At 53.5% G+C, this 23,230-nt stretch overlaps 3 protein-coding genes across 5 annotated transcripts; 1 reads left to right on the forward strand and 2 right to left on the reverse strand.

Annotated features, from left to right (window-relative positions):
* Positions 1-105: 105 nt before the first annotated feature.
* Positions 106-711, reverse strand: LOC144477261 (uncharacterized). The gene has a single exon (XM_078194850.1). The coding sequence runs from the start codon at positions 511-513 to the stop codon at positions 106-108; it is 408 nt and encodes a 135-aa protein (XP_078050976.1). The 5' UTR covers positions 514-711.
* Positions 704-19,405, reverse strand: Nuak1 (Nuak family kinase 1). Of its 3 annotated transcripts, XM_078194843.1 has the most exons (13): positions 19,146-19,405; positions 14,371-14,484; positions 13,963-14,162; positions 13,406-13,876; positions 12,789-13,323; positions 11,596-12,685; positions 11,186-11,536; positions 10,695-11,107; positions 10,300-10,596; positions 10,161-10,196; positions 9,666-9,838; positions 1,745-6,167; positions 704-1,682 (listed from the first exon to the last, which is right to left on the reverse strand). In XM_078194843.1, exons 2-13 carry the CDS (start codon positions 14,466-14,468, stop codon positions 1,526-1,528), a joined length of 8,244 nt encoding a protein of 2,747 aa, XP_078050969.1. In that variant the 5' UTR covers positions 14,469-14,484; positions 19,146-19,405; the 3' UTR covers positions 704-1,525. The 3 variants fall into 3 exon arrangements, with proteins under 3 accessions (XP_078050969.1, XP_078050970.1, XP_078050971.1); XM_078194844.1 differs by lacking the exon at positions 10,161-10,196; XM_078194845.1 differs by lacking the exons at positions 13,406-13,876; positions 13,963-14,162; positions 14,371-14,484; positions 19,146-19,405 and having other exon boundaries at positions 11,596-12,702; positions 12,789-12,912.
* Positions 19,406-19,941: 536 nt separating this feature from the next.
* Positions 19,942-21,212, forward strand: LOC144477116 (uncharacterized). Its single transcript, XM_078194583.1, has 5 exons — positions 19,942-20,103; positions 20,435-20,578; positions 20,655-20,767; positions 20,864-20,981; positions 21,053-21,212. The coding sequence occupies exons 1-5, from the start codon at positions 20,055-20,057 to the stop codon at positions 21,133-21,135; spliced, it is 507 nt and encodes a 168-aa protein (XP_078050709.1). The 5' UTR covers positions 19,942-20,054; the 3' UTR covers positions 21,136-21,212.
* Positions 21,213-23,230: the final 2,018 nt, after the last annotated feature.

Raw genomic sequence — 23,230 nt, forward strand, 5'->3', positions numbered from 1 at the left:
CGCAACACAATACATAATATCGGCTGCCGGTTGAATTTTGCCGAGGATCGAGCACGTTCCGCTCTTGCTGGTCCGAACGCGACCACCGACGTCGAATCGATAAGCTTAAACTTTGAACGGAATCCCGGTAAATTTTTCGACCGGTATCCCCCGGCGAGTATAACGAATCTCGAGCTCGATCGCTATAAAGTCGGTTCGCGTCCTGGGAAATCGTAGCCTGGGATCGTTCGTCGCCGGTAACAAGGAGTCCGAGTGCCAGCCGTACTGCATGTTCACCGTCGGCGGACCCGACGGATAGACGGCCCTCGGCGTCAGGATGTTGCGTCTGGTCACCAAGTCGACGTACTCCTGCCGGATCTCTGACTCTAGGAACGCGTCGTGTTTCGCGTAGAATTTATTGCCGGTCGAAGCTTCTGACCGACCGATGGCAACGAACTCCTCTTGCAGTCGCAAGTGTTTCTTCTCCTTGTCGTATCTCTCGGTGAGAAATCGCAATTTCACCGGATTCATCATCGCGGAACCGAACAGGCCGGAGGTTTGCTGAAAATTTTCTGTCTTTCCTTCTTTCCGTCGGCTGAACGCGCGTCGCGAAAACTGCCACGCATTCGAAGAAACATTCGAAGCCCGTCGCTCGATGGCCGTTCTTCGAACAGAGGAACGGAGGAGAGACAGAGAGAAGAAAGACTGGGGGGCGGGGGCCGACTCGAATATCGACGATATTTATTTAAAGATACGTATATGAATAGAAAACGCATACACAACAAGCGGAAGACCGTAGCCGATATCGGTTACGGAGGATCTCGACCGCGTCAAGGCGAGAGAGATCCTCGTTGCGAGCGTGGTCCCAATTCGTGTTGGATCGCGCGAGAACGAGTTTCGTTTGATCGGAACTCGCTGGATCGCGAGCAAACAGTTCGCGCGGACCAAGCCTTTGGGAAATTAGCCGTCGCTGCGGCGAAACCGCGCGGATCGCAACGAGATGCGACGACGAGCTGCCAATACACCTTCGCTCGTGTTTCTAGAAATACTGCAGTCGAATTCGCGAGGCAAAGAAACGTTCGCGCGATTAACAAGGTCGATGCATTCCCGATCGAGGAACGTTTTACATTTTACGTCGCGGCGCACGTCTTATTTCGTGCAATGGTAACGGCAACACACTGACAGTGGTAATAGCGACACAATCATGGTAATTAAAAAAAAAAAAAAAAGAAAAAAAAAATAACGAAAGTGGAGGAACAAACCAACTGTTGCACGCGAATTTACTTGAATACGATCATGACACAAACTCGAAGACTAGAGTTTCGGACGAAACGCGCCGCGATCGACGCGGGCCTGAACGGCAGATCTTTGCCAAACGCGTTTGGCAGAGTCGCGCCCCGGTTTCTCGACTAGATGTCGGCTTCGGAGCTGTTGATCCCGAGCGACCGAGCAAGCGGCTTCGATTTCGAACGGGTCTCAAGCTGGATTCTTTTCTCGTTCGTAGGATCGCGGGCTTTTTGGAGGCCCCGCGAGTCCCTCGACGGACTCAGTTGCGGTCGCTTCCGGCGGCCGTGCGCGCGATCGACGAATCGTCGAAGATGGGCGAGTGATGGTGGGCTTCGTTTTGTCGGTCGCTGGTGCTGGCACTGGCGCTGGCGCTGATGCTCGCGCTGATGCTGGCGCTCGTACTGCCGCTTCTGCTTCTGGAAATTCAAGAAAAGGCGTTTCAATTCGAAACGGTAGAGACGGGCCGACTTGATGGTACCTTGTCCGCTCGACGAATCGCTCCTCCTCTCGATCGCGCTGCTCGGCGGGTTCTGCGTCGTTCGCGTTCTCCCCGTAAGGATTCCTCTTCGAGCTGCTCGCGCTCGAGCGCGGAAGATCCTTGGCCCCGTTGTAGTAGCCGTTCTCGCATCTTCCAGGATAGTCGCCGGAGATCGGAGACTTTCTGATCTGCAAGTAATCGGTGGAACCGACGCTAGGAGCCAACAGCTCCTCGTAATACTCGACGGTCTTCGGCCCCTTCGCGGAGCCGCCGTATTTTCTCGGCAAGGTGGACGTCGAGCCGAAACTGTCGATCGCCGGCTCCGTCAGCAGACCAGAGTACGGGCTCCGGTAGCTCGCGAGGTCCGAGTCGATCGAGAAGTCCGCGCTGTGGTATCTTGTCCGGGAGCTGGACAGGTCGAAGGTGGGCGATCGGATGTACTTTCGGAGCGGGTCGTACGAGGAGGAGAGAGGAGGCAGGTGCTCGATGGACGACCTGGCGTCGAGGATGTACGGGGACGAGGAGGTGTCCGAGTACCTGGGCCTCTCGAGGGACCGATTCCGCGCGGCCACCGCTGCAGCCACCGCGTCGTCGGCGTACAAGTCGAAGCTCCTGGTTCGATGAGAATCCTGTCTGGTCCTGCCGATCGCAGCGAGGCCGTACCCGGCGCTGTACTTGCTGCGATCTCGATGCTCTCTGTCCCGGTGTCCGCTGAAGCTGTACTTGCGCGGCAGCGACGCGGCGCTCGTCGACAGCCCGAGGCCCGGCGGCGGCGCCGTCAGCGACGGCCTCCGTCTGTCGTTGAATCGCGAGTAGAAGCTCCGCCTGCGAATGCGATCGATCACCGATTCCGCTGCTGAGCTGTCCGTCCTCGCGTACAAACAACGGGACGGGGACGTGGGCGAGCGAAGCTCCGTCCTGGCGTGGTTCAGCTCCGTCGAGCTGACGGACCACGAGTCGAAACTGTCGGGCTCGTCGACGGGCGAGAAAGGCTCGTTCGCGAGATCCGTCGGCGACTCCTTCCACGGCTGCCTGCTTGCCGACGTCGCGACTGGAGCCGTCTCTTTGACCTCATCTCTCCTTTCGTCTCGCACCTCGAGGGTCACGGGCTGCTCGCGTACTTCTTCGCGTTCCTCGAGCTGTTCGTGTTCCGTGGCGGTCGTCGACACGGACGGAGGCGACGGCGGCGGTGTCGTCGCCTCCCTCGTGGCCCCAGCTCGGCTCTCGATCATTTTGGCGCACTCGGTCACCTCCCTCTTCAACTCGGCCACGTCCTTGGCGCGCAGCGGCTTGTCGATCACGATCTTGTTGCCGGTGATGCTGGCGCGATGCGTCACTTTCGAGATACACTCGATCAGTTTGTCGGGCAGAAGCTCCTCACCCTGGGGAGGATGCGACTTCGGAGAATTGCGGCAATCGCCGAAGTCGCCGCCGGACATCTTCGGCGATTCAGACTTCGGAGAGTCTCTCTTGGGTGTGGTGTTCCTGAACGAGTGTTGAGGTATCTTGGACAGGTCGAGCTTCAGATTGCTTCGGCTCGCGCGCTGCGAGTCTTGCAGCCTCGCCTCTGGAACGCAGCCCGGCTTACCGACGGACTTTCCGCTGCGATCCGGTTCTTGCTTGCCGTCGGCGACACTGGACCGCGTCGAGAACCTTCCGTTCGTTTGCGACTCGACGCCGTTCTCCTTCGACTTGCCGAGGCATTTCGCTACCAGTTCCAAACTCTGACTGGCATCGGCAGCTCCAACCGGTTTCTTCTTCGTCCTCGACTTCGCGACTTTTCCCGTGTCGTCCAGCTTCTCTTCGGAGCCATCGGAAGGCGTCTTTTTCACCACCTTTTTCACCGTTCGCGTCACCTTTTTCCTCTTGGTCCCGTCGACTTCGTTTCCTTCGACGGTCTCGCCAGGCTTGACCGTCTTTTTGACGGTCGGCGTCAGCGACCTTTTCTCAGCGTCGTCGCGCTTGGTCGATTCCGCGGTCGACGATCCTGCCGACGATCCGGTCTCCGCGAGCGTCCTGTTCTTCCTGGTCTTGAGTATCTTCTTCTCGACGGCATGGCCGCCGTTCGCAGCCTCTCCCTTCTTCTCCGCAGACTCGTCCCGCTTCGTCTCCCCGTTCGATTTCTCGCGAGAAGCGTCCACCGATTCTCTGTCGGTCGACTTCGCCAGCAGCTTGGGCTCCTTTTCGCTGGAGGCTCTTCTCTCTTTGGCGATCGGAGGCTTCTCCTTCGGCGGAGACCGCTTCGGCGACTCGAGCCCCGCGCTCGACTTTTTTCCCTCGGCGACAAGCTTTTTCGTCGTCTTCGGCTCGACCTTGCCGGAGAGCTTGGTCGGTATTCTGCTGCCGTTGGTGGTGCCGTTCGTCCCGTTGGCACCGTTCGCGCAACAAGCCGCATCCTCGCCGGCGACCGCTGCGTCGCTCTTCGCGGATTTTGGCGGGCTCCTCTTGAGCCGGCCGAGGATCGCGTTCTGCGTGCGGCTGCCTATCGCGCTCGCCGCCTGCTTCGCGTCCGTGCTCCTGAACAGGCCCAAAACCGACGAGACCTTACTCCTCGAGGACGTCCGACCGACGGGCTTGCTCGTCGCTGTCAGATCTTCGGCGCTGCCGGCTTTCCCGAGCGAGCCGGCTTCGGCGGCCGGCCTCGCCTCGCCGGGCGGCGCGGAGCGTTCTCGCGACTCGCTCGCGAGCCCACCTTTTGTCGCCGAACCTGAAGGCGCGGCCGCGGCCGGCTCCTCGCTCGACCGGAGTCTCTCCAACTTCTTCTCTAGCGAGTGCAGGAAGCTGTTTCGCGAGCCTTGCTTCTCGGTCTTTTTCCCCTCGGCGGATTCGACGATCGGCGTCGGCGCTGGCGTCGGCGTCGGGGTCGGAGACGGCGTCGGCGTCACCGGCGACGCATCCTTCTCCCGTTTCTCCTCGGAGGAATTCTCGTTCGACTGGCTATCCTTCCTGAGCGCGTTGATCTCATTCTTGAGCTCTTTGTCTCGCTTCTCCTGCTCGACGCTGCTCGCCTCGCGCGCCTTGCTCTCGCTCTTCCGCTTCATGAAGCGAGACTTGCGCCTCTCGTTCTCGGCCGCCTTCCGCTCCTCCTTCTCTTTCGCGTATTTGCTCTCCTCCCTGGGAGTGTCGAAGAAGTCGGGCCGCAGGAATCGAGATATCCTGTGTTGCTTCGACTTTTGCGGCTTCTCCTTCTCCTTCTCGGCGTCCTTGTTCCTCTCCCGCTGCTTGGACTCGGCGTCCCGATTGCCCGAGGGCCTAAACAGCTTGCCGAGGATAGACTTCTCCGGGCTGAGGGCCCGCGCCGCGAAGCCGCCGAGATCCCGCGAGTCCGCGAACGACTTGCGACGATCCGGTCGGCCGGACGGCTCCCTGGTCAGCGAGCCGGATCGCAGCCGCAAGCTCGGGATGCAGCTCCGCCGCTTCGTCAAGCTCGAGGAAGAGCACGGGTCGGTACTCTCGCCGATCGGGAGCAACGTCTGCTTCTCGCATTTGTCGTTCTCCTTGTAACTGGAGCACAGATTCGGATCGAACCGGTTCGACCCGAGATTCCTCAGCTTGGACTCCTTGATCAGATTCTCGGCGGCGAGCAGTCTGCTCTCGAAGCTTCTCGACTGATCCGACTTGCTGGCGTAGGAGAACCGATTGTAGTCGAGCGTGTTCGAGGAGGACTCGGTGGTCGGCGAGGTGTCGTAGGACTTGGTCGACACGCTGGACGTCGCGTCCGGCATCTCCGAGACGGAACCGTTGTCGATCGCGTAGCTTTCCATGTGGTCGAGCTCGAGCCTGGAGGGCTGCCCGAACGAGTCGTCGGTCGTCGGCTCCTCTTGGATCTTGTCGGTTCTGTACCCGTGGAAGTTCTCCCTGCGCAGCTTACCAGCGCCGGCGGCGGACGCCGCGGCGTTCTCCGCGTATTTCCTGAATTTCGAAAACGGTCGGCGCTCGACGTCCGCGTCCACGTCTAAGTCGTAATCGTAGCCGTAGCCGTAGCCGTGGCCATAGCCGTAGCAGTCGTCGTCGAAGAGGCTGACGCTTCGTCTCGGTAACGGCGACGTTCTGTAGGACGCGTCTCTGCCGGTGCTCGTCGACTCCAGCAGGCTGTTCGATCTACGCACGGTTCTGTTGGCCGAGGGACGGTGCTCCTTGTACTCTGTCCGATCGGAGACGGCGTCGGCATCGGCATCGATCTCGATTGCGGGCGCGGGCGCGGACTCTGCCGACCCGACCGAGCGTCGGTGCCGTTTCTCGTAAGGCAAGGATCGTCTCGTTTGCTCGATGAACGATCTGCTGAGCCGCTTCGCCAGACTCGGCGTGAAACCGTGTTCCAACGATTCTCGCGCGTCTTTGCCGACTCGGGCCGGCTCCGGTTCTGCTTCCGCATCCACTCTCGTTTCTGCTGTCGTTTCCGCGGCTTCGCGCTCTACTCTATCTGGAAAAAGAGTGAGATAACGTCTACGCAAATTCCACACATTCCGCGCGAAGTGTCTGGCAGTTCTCGATCGGGACGGGTTATATGGGTTGCGGTTGCGGGTTCGGGTACGGGTGTGATCGTCTTTCGGGATGCGACCGGGCAAAACATTCTCCTTCTTCTCTCGATATTTACACTCCTTTATTTCTGCATACATGTAACGCGTTGCTGCCTTCTTGTATATAAAATCTCTCGAAAATTAATAAATAAACTCGCGCGCGCGCGCTACTGCTCGCACGAGGTCGCTAAGTTGTCGCGCTGCGACGTCCGACCTCTTTTCCCCGTTAGCACCGGCTTTTTTGACCGTCGGTTCGCGAAAAATTATAATCGCGGGAGCGATTACTAAAACTTACGAAATAATCGCGTTGCTTTGGCATCGGTGCGGCGACGACCGAACGCACCGTCGACTCGTTGCGAAACCGAACCGAAACGCGAGCAAAAATATCGAGGAAGAACGAGTAGCGACGAGGGGGAAAAGCGTCGGCGACGCGTCGCAGATTCTGGCACAAAACGGGATCTCGGGAGCGATCGGTTGAGCTGTTGCTGCCGCTGTAACTTCTGCTCCTCTGCTGCTGCTTTTTCTGCGTTTGCTGATTTTACTGCTGCACCTGGCCGCTGCTTCCGTTGCCGGTGTCGCTTCCGTTTCTCTTTCGAATTTGAACCGGACGCGAGCACATCGACGAAGAGAGAACGGGACCTGTACGCGATTCTACGCGCGTACGCGGCGTAAACGCGTGTTCGTCGAGCGCGAACATTCTCGTCGAACGAACGCGCGTTTGTTTGACCGATCGACTCGCTGCTCTCTCTTTCTCTCTCTCTCTCTCTCTCTCACTCTCTTTCTCGAAAGTTATCCTTCGAAGAGATCGGTGCACCGGTGTCTCCTCTCTGCATTGATTCCGGGAAATCCCGCGGTTCGCGAGCGATTACATATCGAAATACGGATGCGTCGAGCTTTTGCGCCTCGACTTCATCCAAACAACCGCAAAACGCGATTGCGCCGACACGAGTCGCGAAAGTAATGCAGTGTACAATATTAAATACAATATAGTAGCATTATCAAAGCATGCTGAGACAACGTGAAGTAATAAAACGCTGTTATTTAAACTCTTGAAAACACAACAAATATCAGCCATCTCAAACAAGGGTTAGCTCTCTCTCCTTCGCCTTGCGGTATACATCAATCTCTCGAGATACCGTCTCTCCTTCGACAAATGTAGAAATCTCTTTGTTATGCAACGGATTTTGTTTAGTATATCGTTTTGGAAACGCGACGATAACAACGGGTTCGCTGCGAATCGATCGTCGCGCGTTGCCTCCTTCGTTTCTGCTTCTAGCACGTAATTCTCGCGACTCTCCGATTCCGGTTCCGTTCTCGTTTTCATTTCCGTTTTCGTTCGCGGCCAAAGGTCGTTCCGCGAGGATACGCGAGCGATTGTCTGCTCTTTCTCTCTCTCTCTCTCTCCCTCTCTCTCCTCGGTCGTATCCGCTCGAGATCCTCGAGTCGAGCTAGAGGCTCGCGAGCGTAAAGTTCGGCCAGTGTTCGGTATCCGGTATCTGATCCGCGAGTATCGAGTGTTTGCTGTCGCGAGCTCCGCGCAGTGGTCTCGGCCGGCTGTGCTTCGTCGAACGTGACACCAACCGACAGACGGATGACCCGCGACGGGAATAGAGTGTCGCGTTCGCTTGATAGAGAGTGTAGAATAGTACCTAACTTGGTTTGTCTACTGGGGATTACCGTCTGCCCGCCTACGGAGAGTCACTCGCACGGTCGCTGCAACAACCGTCAGAAAAGACCGTCAATTATGTATACACGTGCTACAGAACGGGTACCACCGGGACCTCACTTTCCGCGCTACATGCTTTCGGGGGGCGGTCCGCGTCGACACCGACGCGTTGTTCGCCGATCGACAAACGTCCTTGGATCGACCAAGCTACCTTGGACGAGTATCGAGGAACTAACAAGCCGTCGGGACGGACGCGGACCGCTGACCCCGAATCACGATCCGCGAAAGTATCGATCGCCGGTGACAAACAGTTTCAATTCCCTTTGGTCGCTGATTGAAGAGTCGACGATAGACGTGAAGTAGATGCATGAATGTTCTTGACTCAAGATGGATTTCTGTCTCTTGGATAGCATAGAACCGAAATTTCCTCGTGCGCTCGTGCGCGTTCATGGATACGTGCGCAGTCATGCCAGAAACTTTAGTACCATTACATGTACGATTGATCAATTACAAAAGACGAATGAATTACGGCTGCTCGTTCGTGTTAATGGGATAATGTGTGTACATGTATATATATCTAGACATATTCGGTATATGTGCGATACATATGCGTACGTATAGAAAAATCTACAGCAACATTGCAACTCGCTACTACAGCGCATTATTACTACTATTATTATTATTATTATTAATTATATATCTTGTATTACATTATTATATATTATGAGGTTCTATGTCAGGCAAAGTGTGAGTTACGTCTGTGAGTAATTCCAATAGCGAAAACTCCTCTCTCTCTCTCCCTCTTCCTCCGTCTTCAACGCGCGCGCGGAACGTTCGTGACCGATCGCGGCGCACCGATTCAAATTAGAGTCTATAGTTTAGACCGATGCACGCATGCGAACGCACAACGGGCACGAGCACGGGATCGTGGTGGAAGTGCAAAGGGACGTCACGGTTATTCGAATGAAGATTGTAAACGTACATAGCAGGCAGGTACCGTTTTTTTTTTTGCGGGCAACATCGTGCAAAACATGCGCGTCGATCAGCAGATCATTCGCGCTTTCCTCCCACCCTCTCACGGAAACAAACAGAAGAGAAGAGAAGAGTGTGCGATCCGCCCGAGCCTAGAAATCTCCCGAAATTACCGACACACGTTTACCCACCTGTGCCAAACACGAACCGTTCAACTATTCTAAGTGGGGTTAGTAGAAAAAGTTGCAAAAACATGTTCAGGCAATCAAAAAGTCGGAAAAATACCACGTCGTCGACGATAGGACACACGGTCGGAGGGTGAGATCCGGGAGGGGGAGGGGGAGGAGTTGGAACAGAGTGGACGAGCGAGAGACAAAAAGGAGGAAAGTAAACTAAAAGAGAAGAGGCAAATCGATAAAAGTAAAGAAAAAAAGATGTGCTCTGTCTATCAACGACTCGACAACAGCTATAGGTACTAGGAGATGCATACCGATTACCATCCAGGTTGGCCTCGGCCGTCTCGCGACTTTGTTTCATCGACGATTCCCTTTGCGAGTTGAACAGGCCCCGTGTGTGTTTCGCAAAGCCGCGAGACGAACGGAACCCGGATGAAAAAGATCCCGATTGATCGCAACCGTCGACTCTTTGCGATCCGTCGAGGAACGCGCAAAAGGCCGACGGGGACCGTCGGTCGTCGGATGCGTCCCGCGACTCCGCATCGAGCTGTCGGAGTCTTAGAAACAGTTTGACGACTCTCTCTTACCTCTGGGTAAAGTGTTGCTGCCGATATCGAACACAGTCTCCCTTGTGGGCGTGCTATTGGATCCGTGGGTGGTGCCGGGGCTGCTGGGACTCGTCGAGTCGACGGGATCTTTCCTCGAGAACCCATCTTCGTCGCGGCTCAACGAATGCCTGAACTGAGACTCCGTCAACCGCCTGTGCTCGGCAGAAAGCAAACCTCGCGTGATTCGCCGTGATCGTCGCAGGAAAGCAGTCGTGGCGAGACCCGGTCGGATTCCCCGTCACGAACTGACCGTTCTTTCTCGGTGTCGACTCTCGAAATGATCGGGATCGGGATCGGGATTGGCATCGGCATGGCACCGGCATCGATCGGGAGGTTATTTCGACGAACGCGAAGGAAGCTTGCTAGCTTGCGATTTGTTACGTTCGGCGAATGAATCGTAATGTGTTGCACTACCTTCTAAGATAATCGGGATACACTACATTGTTCTAAAGTTGTTGTAACAATTGGACTCACGTAGTCACGGTCCTTGTTTCGACATACGTCTGGTAGCTTGCGCAAACAAGCATCGAATCGTGCCGATTAGACTTCGATAGAGAGCCGACTCGCGTCGCGACGTGGCGCGGAAACAGAGACAAGGCCATCGGCCAATTACCTCGACAACGGCTTATTCAGACCCCAGAACGTTTGCGACGAGTTCGGGCCCAATCTTCCGAAGAGTCGAGAGCTGGGGAACCCGGCGTTCCGATTGTCGTCCACGTTCAGTCTCTGCGTTAAGCTCCGCACTCTAGACAGCAGCGTGGAGAACAGATTTTCCGCCGTGAGCAGCTCGAACCCGTCGTCGTCGTCGTCCTCGCCGGAAGACAGACTGTCCGCGTGTTCCGGAGGTTGCCTTGACGGCCGCGAGCTTCTCAGTCGGTGCATATGCCTCTGCAGGAGATCCTCGCTGTCTCTGTGGAAAGTAGAAGATGAACAAAGAAAGGCTAGCGATGATCTACGAATCAAAGTCGAGGACCGAGGACGGAGAACCGAGGACCGTGCACGACCAACCTATGCAACGACGAGAACGGAGACTCGTCTTCGCTGGCGTCCGACAACAGAGAGCTCATTCTTCGGGGCCTGGAGAACCTTGATCTGGACGCGTTGGTGTTCGCGCTTGCGTTCGTCGACGAGCCCGTCTTATTCTCGGGTTCCACGCTGCCCGACCTGGGCGTCACGTAACCACCGCCCTCGACCGCGATTGGGATTATATATTCTCTTGGACTCTTCCTGATGGGTTCCGGACCGACCGTCGAACCCAGAGCGCTGTCGGTGTCCGAGTCGGCGGTCGATTGCCGCGACAGCGATCCCGATCGCTGTGAGACCAATCTCTGAGCCATCGGTGGCTTCGGCGGCGTTGACGGCGTCGGTGGAGTTGGAGGTGTCGACGAGTGTTGCAACGATCTTCCATTGTCCCCTTCGACCTACGAACACAGCACAATGTATCTTGTTTTGCCCACGGGTCTACAAATTGTTTCAGGAGTATAATTTCTGGAACAAACCTGTATCGGTATTATCCTCTCCTTGGGCGGAGCAGCGGAGGCTGTCGTATGCCTGATGTCCGGCTCGAGGCTCGCGCTCCTATGCGATTGTGGAATCGCGGCTGCGACAGGGAACGCCACCTCGGACCTTTGAGTTCGCAGCTTTTGCGGTTGGAACGCGTCGATCTTCGCTTCCACCTCGGATCTAAACGCCACCGGTTCCGAAGACTTTGCTCCCGACAACGAGATCTCGGCTTTGCTAGTTTTCCGCGGCCTCGGCAGGGTCGCGCTCTTCAAAGTTATTTCCACCTTGCTGGACATTCTCGGCTCTTCCGCTTGTGCCTCGCTCATCTCGCGAACGTCCATGGACACCTGAAAACGAAAGGAACGTTCGAACGATCGAAAAATCGGTGAAGAGATGCGATCGTTACCGGTGATTGTTTGCTTCCGCTCGTGGACTCGCCGAACGAGAAGGTGGTGTCGACAGGGGTGGAAACGGACACCGTGGCGGTCCTCGAGTCATTCGCTCCAACTGGTATCTTCAGCGGAAGTTTCTTCGGCTCGTGTCCTGGGGGTGAAACCGGCGGAGATCCATTTACTCTTCGCTGAACCGGAGGCTTGCCGATTGCGCCGCTTATGATGTCCACGGCCCTTTTCTTTGCCTCTTCTTTCTTCTTTTCCTCCTCGTCTTCCTGCTTCTGTGCCTGTCGTTCCTCATGTTCCTCCCGAGGTTGCTTCGACTGTTCGACGACCGATTTGTTCGCCTTCTTGTCCGTGGGCACGTCGATGATCACTTTGGACGCGCTAGGCTTGGCCGGAGGCGGCGCGCCGATGGACGATAAACTGGCTTTCCTCTCGAACACGCGTTTCGCTCCGCCCACGTTCACTCCGGGAATAAAAATCTTCTTGGGCTTCTCGGTTTCGACGTTTGACGCCATTTGATTGAACTTCTCCGCAGTTTCGAAGATCTTTGAACGCCTCCTCTCGAACGTTCTCGCCGGAACGTCCCGTGTCTCCGAGGACAGCTCCGAATCCAGGGAGAGCGCTTTCTCTTTCAGCTTCTTGAATTCCCGCTGAGTCGCCTCCAAGCTGACAGAGTCGTTACCGTCGAATGGATCGTCGCTGGTCAACTTTGACTCGGAGGTTTCGGACTTTGAGATCGCTTTGGACCGATCGTCGAACGCCGTCGCGAGATTCTGACCGCTCTCGAGGGATTGACTGCGCGTAGCTTCGTCTTGCCTAGAAATCTTTTCCTGGCGATCTTCCGTGATGGATTTCGAGGCATCGTTCATCGTTGCGTCGTCGACCGGCTCCTCCTGTTTCCGCGGCACCGGTGCAGGCACCGGCGTTTTGCTACGTTCCTTACTAGGCGATCTCTCATTGCATTCTTTGATCAACTCCAAGCAACTGGCCGTTGCATCGGCTCCATTTGGATCGGGGCCCGCAGGAGCGAAGATCGCGACGGGATCCACCTCCATCGCCTCCTCTGTGATAGCGTTCGGAATGGGCGCCGAATGGTGTCTGTACGAAACGAGAAACTTTTGAAACAGCCGATAGAAAACAAAGTTAACGTATGTAAGAATGAAAGTGGAGAAATGACAAGAAAGAGTGCGCGCACGGTTACCTGGATCCAGATCTGTATGTTCTGGGCTCCCTTTCGTCGGTTCTCTCTTTTCTCCTAGAGCGCTCCTTCCTTTTTACGCCAGCGGCGGCCGTCTCCTCCATCGACGGTGTGGTCTCCAGCTTCCTCTTGGCCTCTCCGGAGGAGATTTGCTGCGCGGACCTCGACTCGTCCTCTGCCAGCAGCATCTGCATTCTCCTGTTCGCTCTCCTGTCGGACTCGTTTCGATCGAGCTCCATCAAACTGCCGACGGAATGGCATCTGGTTGGCACCAGGGTTTCGGAAGACACTGTGTCGTCGGCGTCTCCGGCGGCTTGCCGGTCGTCGCCCACCACCAGCTTCTCGGCGCTGGCCGATTGTGGCACCAACGATAGCAGCAAATCCAGCCGCACCGGAGTCTGAGCCGCCAACTCTTCGGCAATGTCCAGACAATTTTGCTCGTAACCCTCGTTCACCCACCAGTGGGTGCAAATCTTTTCAATGTCGGCCCGCTTTCCAGGCGTCACCGTCAGCATGTCCTTGATCAGGGGAGAAGCAGCTGCAATCAAACGACGCGTTATCAGTCGGCAAACACTGGGGAGGAATACGTCTGTATCTCTAATGCAGGAAGATGAACTCACGCGACGGTTTCTTCGGCTCGAAGTAGTTGGACTGCGAGATCTGTTTGACTAGTAGCTTAAAGTTGGAGCCGTCGAAGGGCATGGCACCGTAGACCAACGTATAGAGAAGAACTCCCAAGCTCCAGCAGTCGACCTCGGGCCCGTGATAAGGCGTGCCCTTGACGATTTCCGGGCTGGCGTAGAGCGGACTGCCGCAGAACGTGTTCAACAGTCTCTGCTCGTCGAACACGTTCGACAGTCCAAAGTCCGCGATCTTCGCGTTCCCCGCTTGATCCAAGAGAATGTTCTCCAGCTTCAAGTCTCTGTGGCAGATTTTGTGCTTGTGACAGTAGAAGACCGCGGTGGCGATCTGTCGAAATATTCGGCGAGCTTCGTGCTCCGACAACACCTTGCGCTCGCTGAGGTAGTCGTAGAGCTCGCCGCCCGCCGCGTACTCCATCACCAGCACCATTTTCTCTCTGTTCTCGAACACTGAAACCAAAAGTAATACCCTCGTTAGCGCGGTATGCCCGTCAGTTACGATGGCCGAAGGTGGAGCCACTCTACGATCGGTATACCTTCGTAAATGTGAATGATGTTCGGGTGCTGGACGCTCGACATTATCTGAATCTCCCTTCGTATCCTGATCAGATCGGCCTCCGTTTCGATTTTGCATTTCTTGATGGTCTTGATCGCCACTTCTTGGCCGGTCTCTTTGTTTATGCCGAGCTGAACTTTACCGTAAGTACCTTGACCGAGCTTCTTGATGATGTCGAACCTGAATCAAAGAAAACAAACGGAACACGTTGGGGGTGCGATGCCTCGGACACACACGCATCATCTACGCGGCGGTTCGTTCTACGTCGAAACGGATAGAACAGCGGCGCCGCTCTCGTTTCATATCCTCGAATCGCACAGATATTTCTCTTTTTCTCTCTTTCTTTCTTTCTCGTTCGCCGCTTCTCGATCTTGCCGGACCGACGTACCTCTGCTTCAACTTCCTTTTGTGATTGTGAAGACGCACCCCTCCCGTGCTCTCCATGCCTCCCATAATGTTGTGTATGCTCGCCTCGCCGACTACCATTTTGTCTTACTTATCTCTGCAAAGAAAACAAATATCAAAATCACGATCCGGCTCTCAACCATCCTGTTATCATTTTCGCGACAAAGTCGGTCGTCGGCTCGGGCTTCGTCGACGTTCCGACTTTGGCTATACGTCGTGCGAGCCTTTCCCGCATGACGCGTGTCTGACGCGACACGGACGAGGACGGCAGAGGAGGGGACGGAGAGCGGGCGAAAGCGTGGACCTGGACATGGACATGGACGTGGACGTCGGGTCGTTAAAGCGCACCGTAGGCCGCAGGGCGTAGGAGGATGCGATCCTTTGATCGGGGACAATCGGTTGCTCGCGGCGAGGCGGGGCTAGGGACAAGATGCGGGAGGCGAGACCGCGTGCTCTCGCGATCGTGAACCGTGGAGCCGTGGATAACGGCAGCGATGGGGCACTGTTATCGAGCTCGCGGTCCAACGAGGAACGAAGGACGGAGAGGTGGAACGGGGCAAGTTTATTTTCGGTACGAGACGTCGGCGTACGTCGCTCCCGCCGCCCATGGACGGCCCCGGGGTTGCTCGCCTCCTCGACGAAACACTCGATGGAACCCAACCGGACCGAACATATGCCCGAATCGACGCGTTTTCCCCTAATCGGAGGAGAACAAGGACGAGGAGGGACCACGCCGCCGATCGGCGATCGAAGATCGGGCTCCTCGGACCGTGCCGAAAGAAAAACCGTTCGGACGGAACGCGTCTCGGCCGTAGAACCGAGACGGTGGCTCGTCGGATGCGGCTATTAATGCCTCGCAATATGGATGTAACGGCCCGTCGCCTGTTCGTTTTGGCATCCAAAGCCGGGCTTCCGGCGAGCCGAGGCCGCGGCTGCGTTCGCAAAAGGGGTCAAAGAACCGGCGGGAGCCCTAGGGCAGCGTAGCCGCGAGCTGGACGGTCCGATGGATAGGTTTTCGGAGAACCAGGCGATGGGACGCGATGCGCCGGTTTCCCCAGAGTCGCCGAGCATCGATTCGTCGGAAGGAAGTTGCTTTCGGAAACGATTTCTCCTCCGGTGCGACCAACTTTTATAGCTAATCGAAAGTCCGTCGGGCATCCAACGCCGTCGACACGGCGCGGCGTGGCGCGGCGAAACCTAGGCCGACGCTCTCGAATTATTTTTCGGGGTGAATTCCTTGGGTCATGCCAAAACGCTACAATCCGATTTAAGCTTGCGGCTGTGGCACGACGCGATGCGACAAACCGCGACAAGACCAGAGACTGCAGCCTCGCGGAGAACCTTGCCAAATGTCGCGTCGCTCTCTTGTCACGACCGTCTCGCGATCGTTTTCACCTGATCGACGACACGCTTGGCCTTGGGAGGTCCACCTCCTTCGTCGCAACGCGTCCCGATCCTTCTTCCGGTGCTTGTCCGCATTCGCGTCGCGATGCTTGAAAAAAAAACCGAGCTCGGTCGAACCGATACGGCTTCCTCGACGAGCTTCCCTACCGGCAACCACGATTCCGTTCGATTCGCTTCGACTCCGAATTCAATTTCGCCACGCGATTCCCCGAGGAGCTGTGCCCGTTGTGTCCAAGTTGCGAGGACACTTCCGCGTTTTGTCGTTGGCGCGACGCGAACAGATCCGAACCGAGATAGGCGGAGTTTGCCAATTTGCCTCGAAGCAAGCTAGACCGTTATTGTCGAGCCAGCCTCGCAGAGAGTCTATTATCGCCGGCGGTTTAGCGCCACGGAACTCGAGCAGTCGAGCGGGTCGAATACCGCGTGCAAATGGCCACGATTTAGCGAAATATCTCGTAGCGAAGTAGCGCCTTGCCGCGTCGATCCATGGGCCCACGGAACTCTTTCGGAGACGGAACGGAACACGTGCACATGCTTGTAACCCCGTGCGATCACCCTCTCGGTTCGCAGCTCCGCGGCCCCGCGTCTCGTTCCCGTTCCCGTTCTCGTTCTCGTTCTCGATACTCGATCGGTGCGTTTCGATATTTTTAGCGGACGCGTAGACCCGACCCAACGCGTGGGCAGACTCAGGCTTCAGGGCTGATGTCCTAATGACTTCCATTTCCTCGCGCTACGCGTTACGTCCCGCGATGCTTCTTCCAATTCCCCTCTTCCTTCTGCTTCTTTAATTCCCGTTCCTCCGATCATTGGGAGCTCCGCGGGTGGACGGAAATCGGGCATCGAGAGCGATCGATCGATCGATATCGCGAAACGGTCGCGATAACGTCTCTGCCCGTCGACGAGCTAAACGATCTGGACGCGAGTACTCTGAGGAACGCGCAGTAGCCAGGTCACGATCATTTTTACCCGGTATTTTTAGACCGTGTCCAAAATACTACTGTCAACGCGAAGTCTGAAAGAACGCAGGATACGTTCGACTATCTGATTACGAGTATACAGGTACGACGAAGCATCATCGGGGCACATCTCTCGGCGCGGGCCGAATAGTTTCGCGGCATCGATCGCTGGATTCGGACGAGAAATCGAACGCGGAAGCGCGGCCGCGAGCGCTCGAGATCTTTCGTCGTTTGAACGGAAGACGAGGCGGAGGAGGAGGAGGAGGAGGAAGCGATCTATCGGGTCGATGCATGGGAAGGCGCCGCGCTGCGCCACGACCGTTTGGCAGAGTCCCTTCCAAAAATCTGCCAAGATAAATTTACATTTGCGCGTTCGTGTTATTAACGGCGGTCGACACCGGACGCGCGTGGAGCGTCGCCGCTTTGTCGTTTGGACGCTGTTCGAACGGGACGCGAGCCGAAGGGAACCGAATTCCGGAATTCTTGCCAGTGAGGACTTCCTTTCCTTGGCCTTCCGAGCTCGGTCGTTCGATCGCGGGCCAGGCGCGGCTCCGAAAACTAGGCGAAGCCGCGAGGAGAAACCTTTGATCGCGTTCGATACCGTCGGCGAGCGCGGAACGCCCATCGACACGATGGAAATGGAACGAGAGCCGTCGACGTCCTCCGCCGACAGCTTCTATGGTGTCTCGTGATTCACGCGTTATTATTAAAACCCGCATTATTCGTCCGCGCGACCCGCGTTGCATATATGAATGAACTCCTGTGCGCGGAGCGCGGGTGATTGTACGCGTGGATCGCGATTTCTCGCGACAAAAGTTTGAGTCACGGGGAATTAATAGCCCACGCTCGGTGAATATCGTCGGTGTTCGCCTTCGCGCTCCTCTTCGTCTTCGCTCTCGTCTTCGCGTTCTCGTCTTCGCGTTCGCGGCCGCGAGCATCCGGACATCTGGGCTATTTCGGCCGGGAAATGTTTCGCGGTGTTACGTTCAACGCGCTGCAAACGCAAACGAAAAAAAACAGAGCTCGCCGCTTCGACGACGACGATTATCAACGCCCGCGGGAAACGATGTCGCAACGCTTGCATCGCGATTTCGAAATGCTCCGATATCCGCGCGTGTCCTCGGAATCGTGGCAACGAAACACGCGCCCGAACGCTTCGACGATTTCGACTTTGCGAGATGACGCGGTGCGCGCGGAATTCCCTATCACGGGTCACCAATCTCCTATCTCGCGTGTCGTATGTTGCGCGTTCTGTCTCTGCGTTATCGGCGCAACAATTAGGTACGTACACGTGCACCAACCCGATGTTCCGGAACACCCGATAACGGATAGTTCGCGACAACCCCGTATTAGCCAACTTTACAGCAACCTGACCACGCTGTTTACGCATCCCTTACCGCGTTTCATCTCGTTGACCTTTAACGAGTTCTTTAGGTGCCGTAATAACACACGAATATACATAGATGCACGTAGGCAGCGTGTGGCTGTATAGCAAATTACGGGGGAGGGACGGTCACGCGAGAAGTCATCGTCGAGACGTGTTGTCGTCGATAGACCTAGATCGTTTCCACGAGGAACTCGTTGGCAACGATCGCCGAGCAATGGCCGAGCGATGGCCGTGCCGAAATCTTACCGGTAACGTCGAAACGACCGTGGTGCGAACGAACGAGAGGAACGCGGCTACGGGAACATGGACGAGACGGGGCGAAATTGATTCCGACGTCCCGAGGAATCGCCTAATGGTCTAGTCAATTGGGTTGGAGAAAATACATGTCGGAGCGCGCGTATCGCGTATCGCGTATCGGTGCACCATTTGCAAATGAACCGCGTACCGCGGTATGTAGGTTTCTATTGATAAAAATAGCATTCTGATATTTTGAAGGGATCTTTCGGGACATCTGCTAACTGTCCCGAGCGGTATCTTCGGACACGGGAGAATAAGGCTTCTTTCGGCCTTTGGCTAAGGGGTAGTTCGAGGACGGTGCCAAAGGGTTCGGATTCGAGTTCAGGGCCTCCGATTCGTATCGGATCGGTTCGATTCGATTCGAAGCGGAACCGAACGGAATTAAACGGAACGAAGCGGAACGGAACCAGGCGAGACCAGGCGAGACCGAGCGAGACGGTACAAAACAGTTTGCGAGGCGACCGAACGACTCGGTTGCTCGGTTTCTTGCTTATTATTGAGCAGTCGGAAACGCCTACGAAAAGAAGATCGACGGTATCTCCGTTGGCTGGCTCCACGGAAGGGTATAGGATCGCTCTCGGAAGTTTAGCTAGCCGATACCATGAACTAACTCGACTCGTCTCGTCTGGTCTCGACTCGACTCCGACTCCACTCGACACTCTTTCAATGAGGATCGACGCTCGGATTCAATCTAAAAATAGCGAGAATTTGTACCTTACGGTGAACTCTGGAACGAAATTATCCTCTTTTTGCGGCTGCTACCCGCTTCTAGCCCCGGGATAAACTATAGAAGGAACCAATCACTATTTACACTGTTATCGTAGTCTTTGGTTTGACCCCGGTCGCTAAGTCTTTCTAACGTTCGAACTTTTCTGAAAGATCGCGAACCTTCTCCGTTTCCACTTCATTTTACCAGACATTTTTCGCGAGACGATACGGCACACGTCTCACGCGCTGCCACCATCTTTATTTACTAATTTTGGACTTGAACGCTGAGAACGAGAAACGGATAGATGGGCACACCGATCGTAGCGACATCTTTGGCCTGTCGTTTTCCATGTAAATTACATACTGTGCGTACATACATGCATAATACGTACGATCGAATTGTCAGCTTCTGTCAGCTTCTGTGCAACAATAGGATCTATTCTTACCAAATTATCACGAAACAAAGAATTATCGCACTGTCTCTAGTAACTCGCCGTTTCTTCGAATTGCATTCATTTTACATTAATAATTTACCATTTTATGTTTCAACATCAAATATCCGGACAAATAATTCGTACCGCTTTTCCTACAAGAACTAATGTGAAATCTGCTTCGTATTTTTTTGACTTTTTCAAATGTCCGAACAGCGCCACTCTGTACAGTGGAGATACGCTCAAACTGTTAGCCTTGACCGATGGTAAAATCGTGCATCACCGTAGTTGAAACATTCTTTGTTAGATGGTGCTGCGATTACCGTTAAAAATTATGCATGGATTGTGAATTTAGATCCGATCATACGACTGTGATGATCCTTGCCAAGAACTGCATACAGTTGCAACCATATTTTTCAAAGTTTACGTCGCAAAAATTTGACGAGTGGATTTCTTCAATTGTGGATGACAAACGAAATAAGAGATGAGTTTTAACGACAATGGAGAGTTTGAAGTTTCTTACTTCACGATGAGTAAGTAAGATGCCCGTCACAAGTTAAAATACAACATATAACCTAAAAAAATAATATACAATTCGTTGGGGTATCGTAAATACGGATATTCCTTGGATCAAATTTTCATTTTCGTTTACGTTCAATATAATTTCATTAATATATTCGTAACTCGTGCAAGGTAGGACCTTTAAACTCTGGTCTCCGACTACTCATTCGATTCTACCTAGTTACATTTAATTAATATTCGTAAGGGCATATCGCAATACACATTGTCGCGGAAGCGACGACTATGACGTACTAAAATATTTTCTTTTAATTTCGTATAACGATGTATTGAAACTTTGCACAGTTTGGACGACCATTGAATCGGTAGGCTGGTACATAGTTGCGATTCTAATCGCTCTATGGTTTGCTTCGCCGTCTATCCGAGAGAAATATACGAAATGGAAGTTGAAAAGAGACGAGCTAGAGTATGCCGCAAAGTATCATAAAAGTAAGCGATGACTTTAAGGAAACTATATTTCCTGTTGATAAACGATGATAACAGTTCTTATTTTCTGGGAATTTAGATCCGGATCTAATGCAACAGAGACTATCAGCTGTAGAAGCTTCGCGGCAAAAGATGCAACAGGAATACATCGAGAAATGTGCGCTTACGCAGGCGCAGAAAGATAAGGAAGAGGTAAAATGCTTTTCGAATTCTCCATCGCGTGTGCGTATATCTAATGCGTAACTTGTTCGCTACTCTGCCCTAATATCATACTAAACTGTTTTTCAGCAAGAAAAGAGGAAAAAGGAAGCATCGAAATCGGTGAACATTCACGGTTTGGGACAAATATTGGGATCCGAACCTGACAATCTATCTGCCGAAAAGAAGCCCAATTCGTTCAAAAAAGGTAAGCGCGATGGAAAGATCTTCAAATGTACTTTGTACCGGAATAATATTTTGTCTGAAATATTCTTTCAGAATATAATCCATTGATGGGTGATAATTCTCGTGGATATCGGCCACCGAAACGTAGCTGCTGCGGAAAGGGTGGTTGCGGATAATTTTCAGTCGGCATTGGACGCTTACTTAATACATTCGTCTTTTGCTCGAACAAGAGAGTGCAAATATGGCTACTCGAGATATTCTTTTTCTATAATAAGTCCTATGCTTCTATCCTAGATATCGTAGATTCAACATTTTTCGATCACTTGGTATGACAAATTCACGATTCATGTGACCCATCTTTACGTTCTTCATCCGAAGGAACGAAACGTTGTTTTACGAGGTACTAGGGCGTGGGGATAACCAGGGAACAAGGAGAAAAGAGGGGCAATCACTTTTCCTTAAATTTCTGTTATAAATTTTCTGCGAATTCGTTGGGTACGTAAAATGGATAAAGTTCGAGCTTTCAACGTAATTTTTTATTAATAATCGTTACCTGTATATTATGTAACGTTTCCGTATATCTTATACGTCTTATACATACGTGTACGTAGTACTTGACAATAATGATCCTTATTCCGTAATTATCTACACTTGTGCGCGCGTGTCTGCTGCGTGTATGCGTACATTGCTGTTATCGTATTCATCGACTTTATTCGCATGTTTTTTTCCTGCGACTCTATGCGCTCCGAACTGGACATTAATTCGTGTTTTTCGTTTTTTTTTTCTTTCGTAATAAATAAGTTATTGCCTACAAAAACGTCCTCCGTTTCCTTCTTACGCGCTTTATTTACAAAATGTAAAGAAGATTTAAGCTAAATCACTCGTCAGCCTTTCGCGTTTAAATTCAGACTTAGGAGCTAAATGATGCGACAATCAAGAAGATTCGAACTTGTCATCGAATTGTATTAGCATTCGGATTCGATATTCGTCGGCGCGGATTGCTTCACTTTTTTTCGTAACTTTTTCCTTTTCTTTTTCTCGTTAAAAGTTAATGATATGACGCGATCGACGATTCGCTGCTGTAAAATATATTGACGACCTACGATATCGATAAAATTTTCTTTGCGCCGATCGATAGAATTCTTACCGATCGATGTCTCCTCTCGGAAGAGTGGAGGAGAGACTAGTCTCGATTTATTGGCAGTCAGGCAGGCAGTGGGGCAGTTGAACGAGTTGCACAGTACAGCCGGGCAGACAGGCAGATCCGATATAAACGCGTTTACGAAATCGTTTTTCGTCGCGAACGCGAAACGTTGGGATCGAGTTTATCGAACGATATATTTATACGAATACGAATCAGTCGGGATTACTTGTAATTTGGCTATATCGCGAACGGAAGAATAGCAACCTTCCTCGTTACAAAGGCATAAACATTGTCGTGTTCTGCGCGTTCGGGATTCTCGGCAGCTGTTCGATGCGGTATCGTACAGTGTCTTGCGGGTGATTCGCGCGAACAACGGATGATTAACACGACGGCGTGGTCAACCAACGAACGAGCATCGGTACAAGAACAAACGGACAAACGTAGGAACGATTTGGCCCAGCGGTAATTATGTTGAATTACGAGCTATATCGCGATGTGCCGGTGGGAGGTAGGAAATGGATTAGATAGGACCGTGTACGGATCAAGAACGAGATCATTGCGTTGCCGATCGTATCACGACGCGATACAGAATACAACATAGTACAACGTAGAGCGTAGGGCATACGGCAAACCAGGATCAAGCTGCGAAAAAGGAATGTCGCGTAAATCGTCCCGTACTCGTACCCGTACCCGTACCCGTACCATGAACAAGAACCATTCTCTGTACCCTACACATTTTCACATTCTCACATTTCCGTTCGAACCGCGGAAGTCGACGCGTTACACGTAACATGTACCACGTAACACGTTACACGTATGATACAAACGGTGGTGCGCAAACCATCGTAACAATCGCGCGAGCTTGAAAAACTATAAAAATAACGTATTACTTTTTTTTCTTTGATTCTCGCAAATTGATAGGATGGTTCGACGGCGAAGCAATTGTCCGTTTCCTCGCGTAACGAAAATACCACGAGCTCGCGACGAGCCCTCGAACTCGTTTCGTTTTCTTTTCGTTTCCATTTTCATGATCGTTTTCATTTCGGTTTCCGGTAGCTAAGAAAGTTATTACGGTATCATGCTATCGATCCTTTCCCTCGTACCATGGAGAATTTCGAGTGCGGCGA

Source organism: Augochlora pura, chromosome 11 (genome assembly GCF_028453695.1).
Source record: "Augochlora pura isolate Apur16 chromosome 11, APUR_v2.2.1, whole genome shotgun sequence".
In the NCBI taxonomy this organism is placed as follows: Eukaryota; Metazoa; Arthropoda; class Insecta; order Hymenoptera; family Halictidae; genus Augochlora; species Augochlora pura.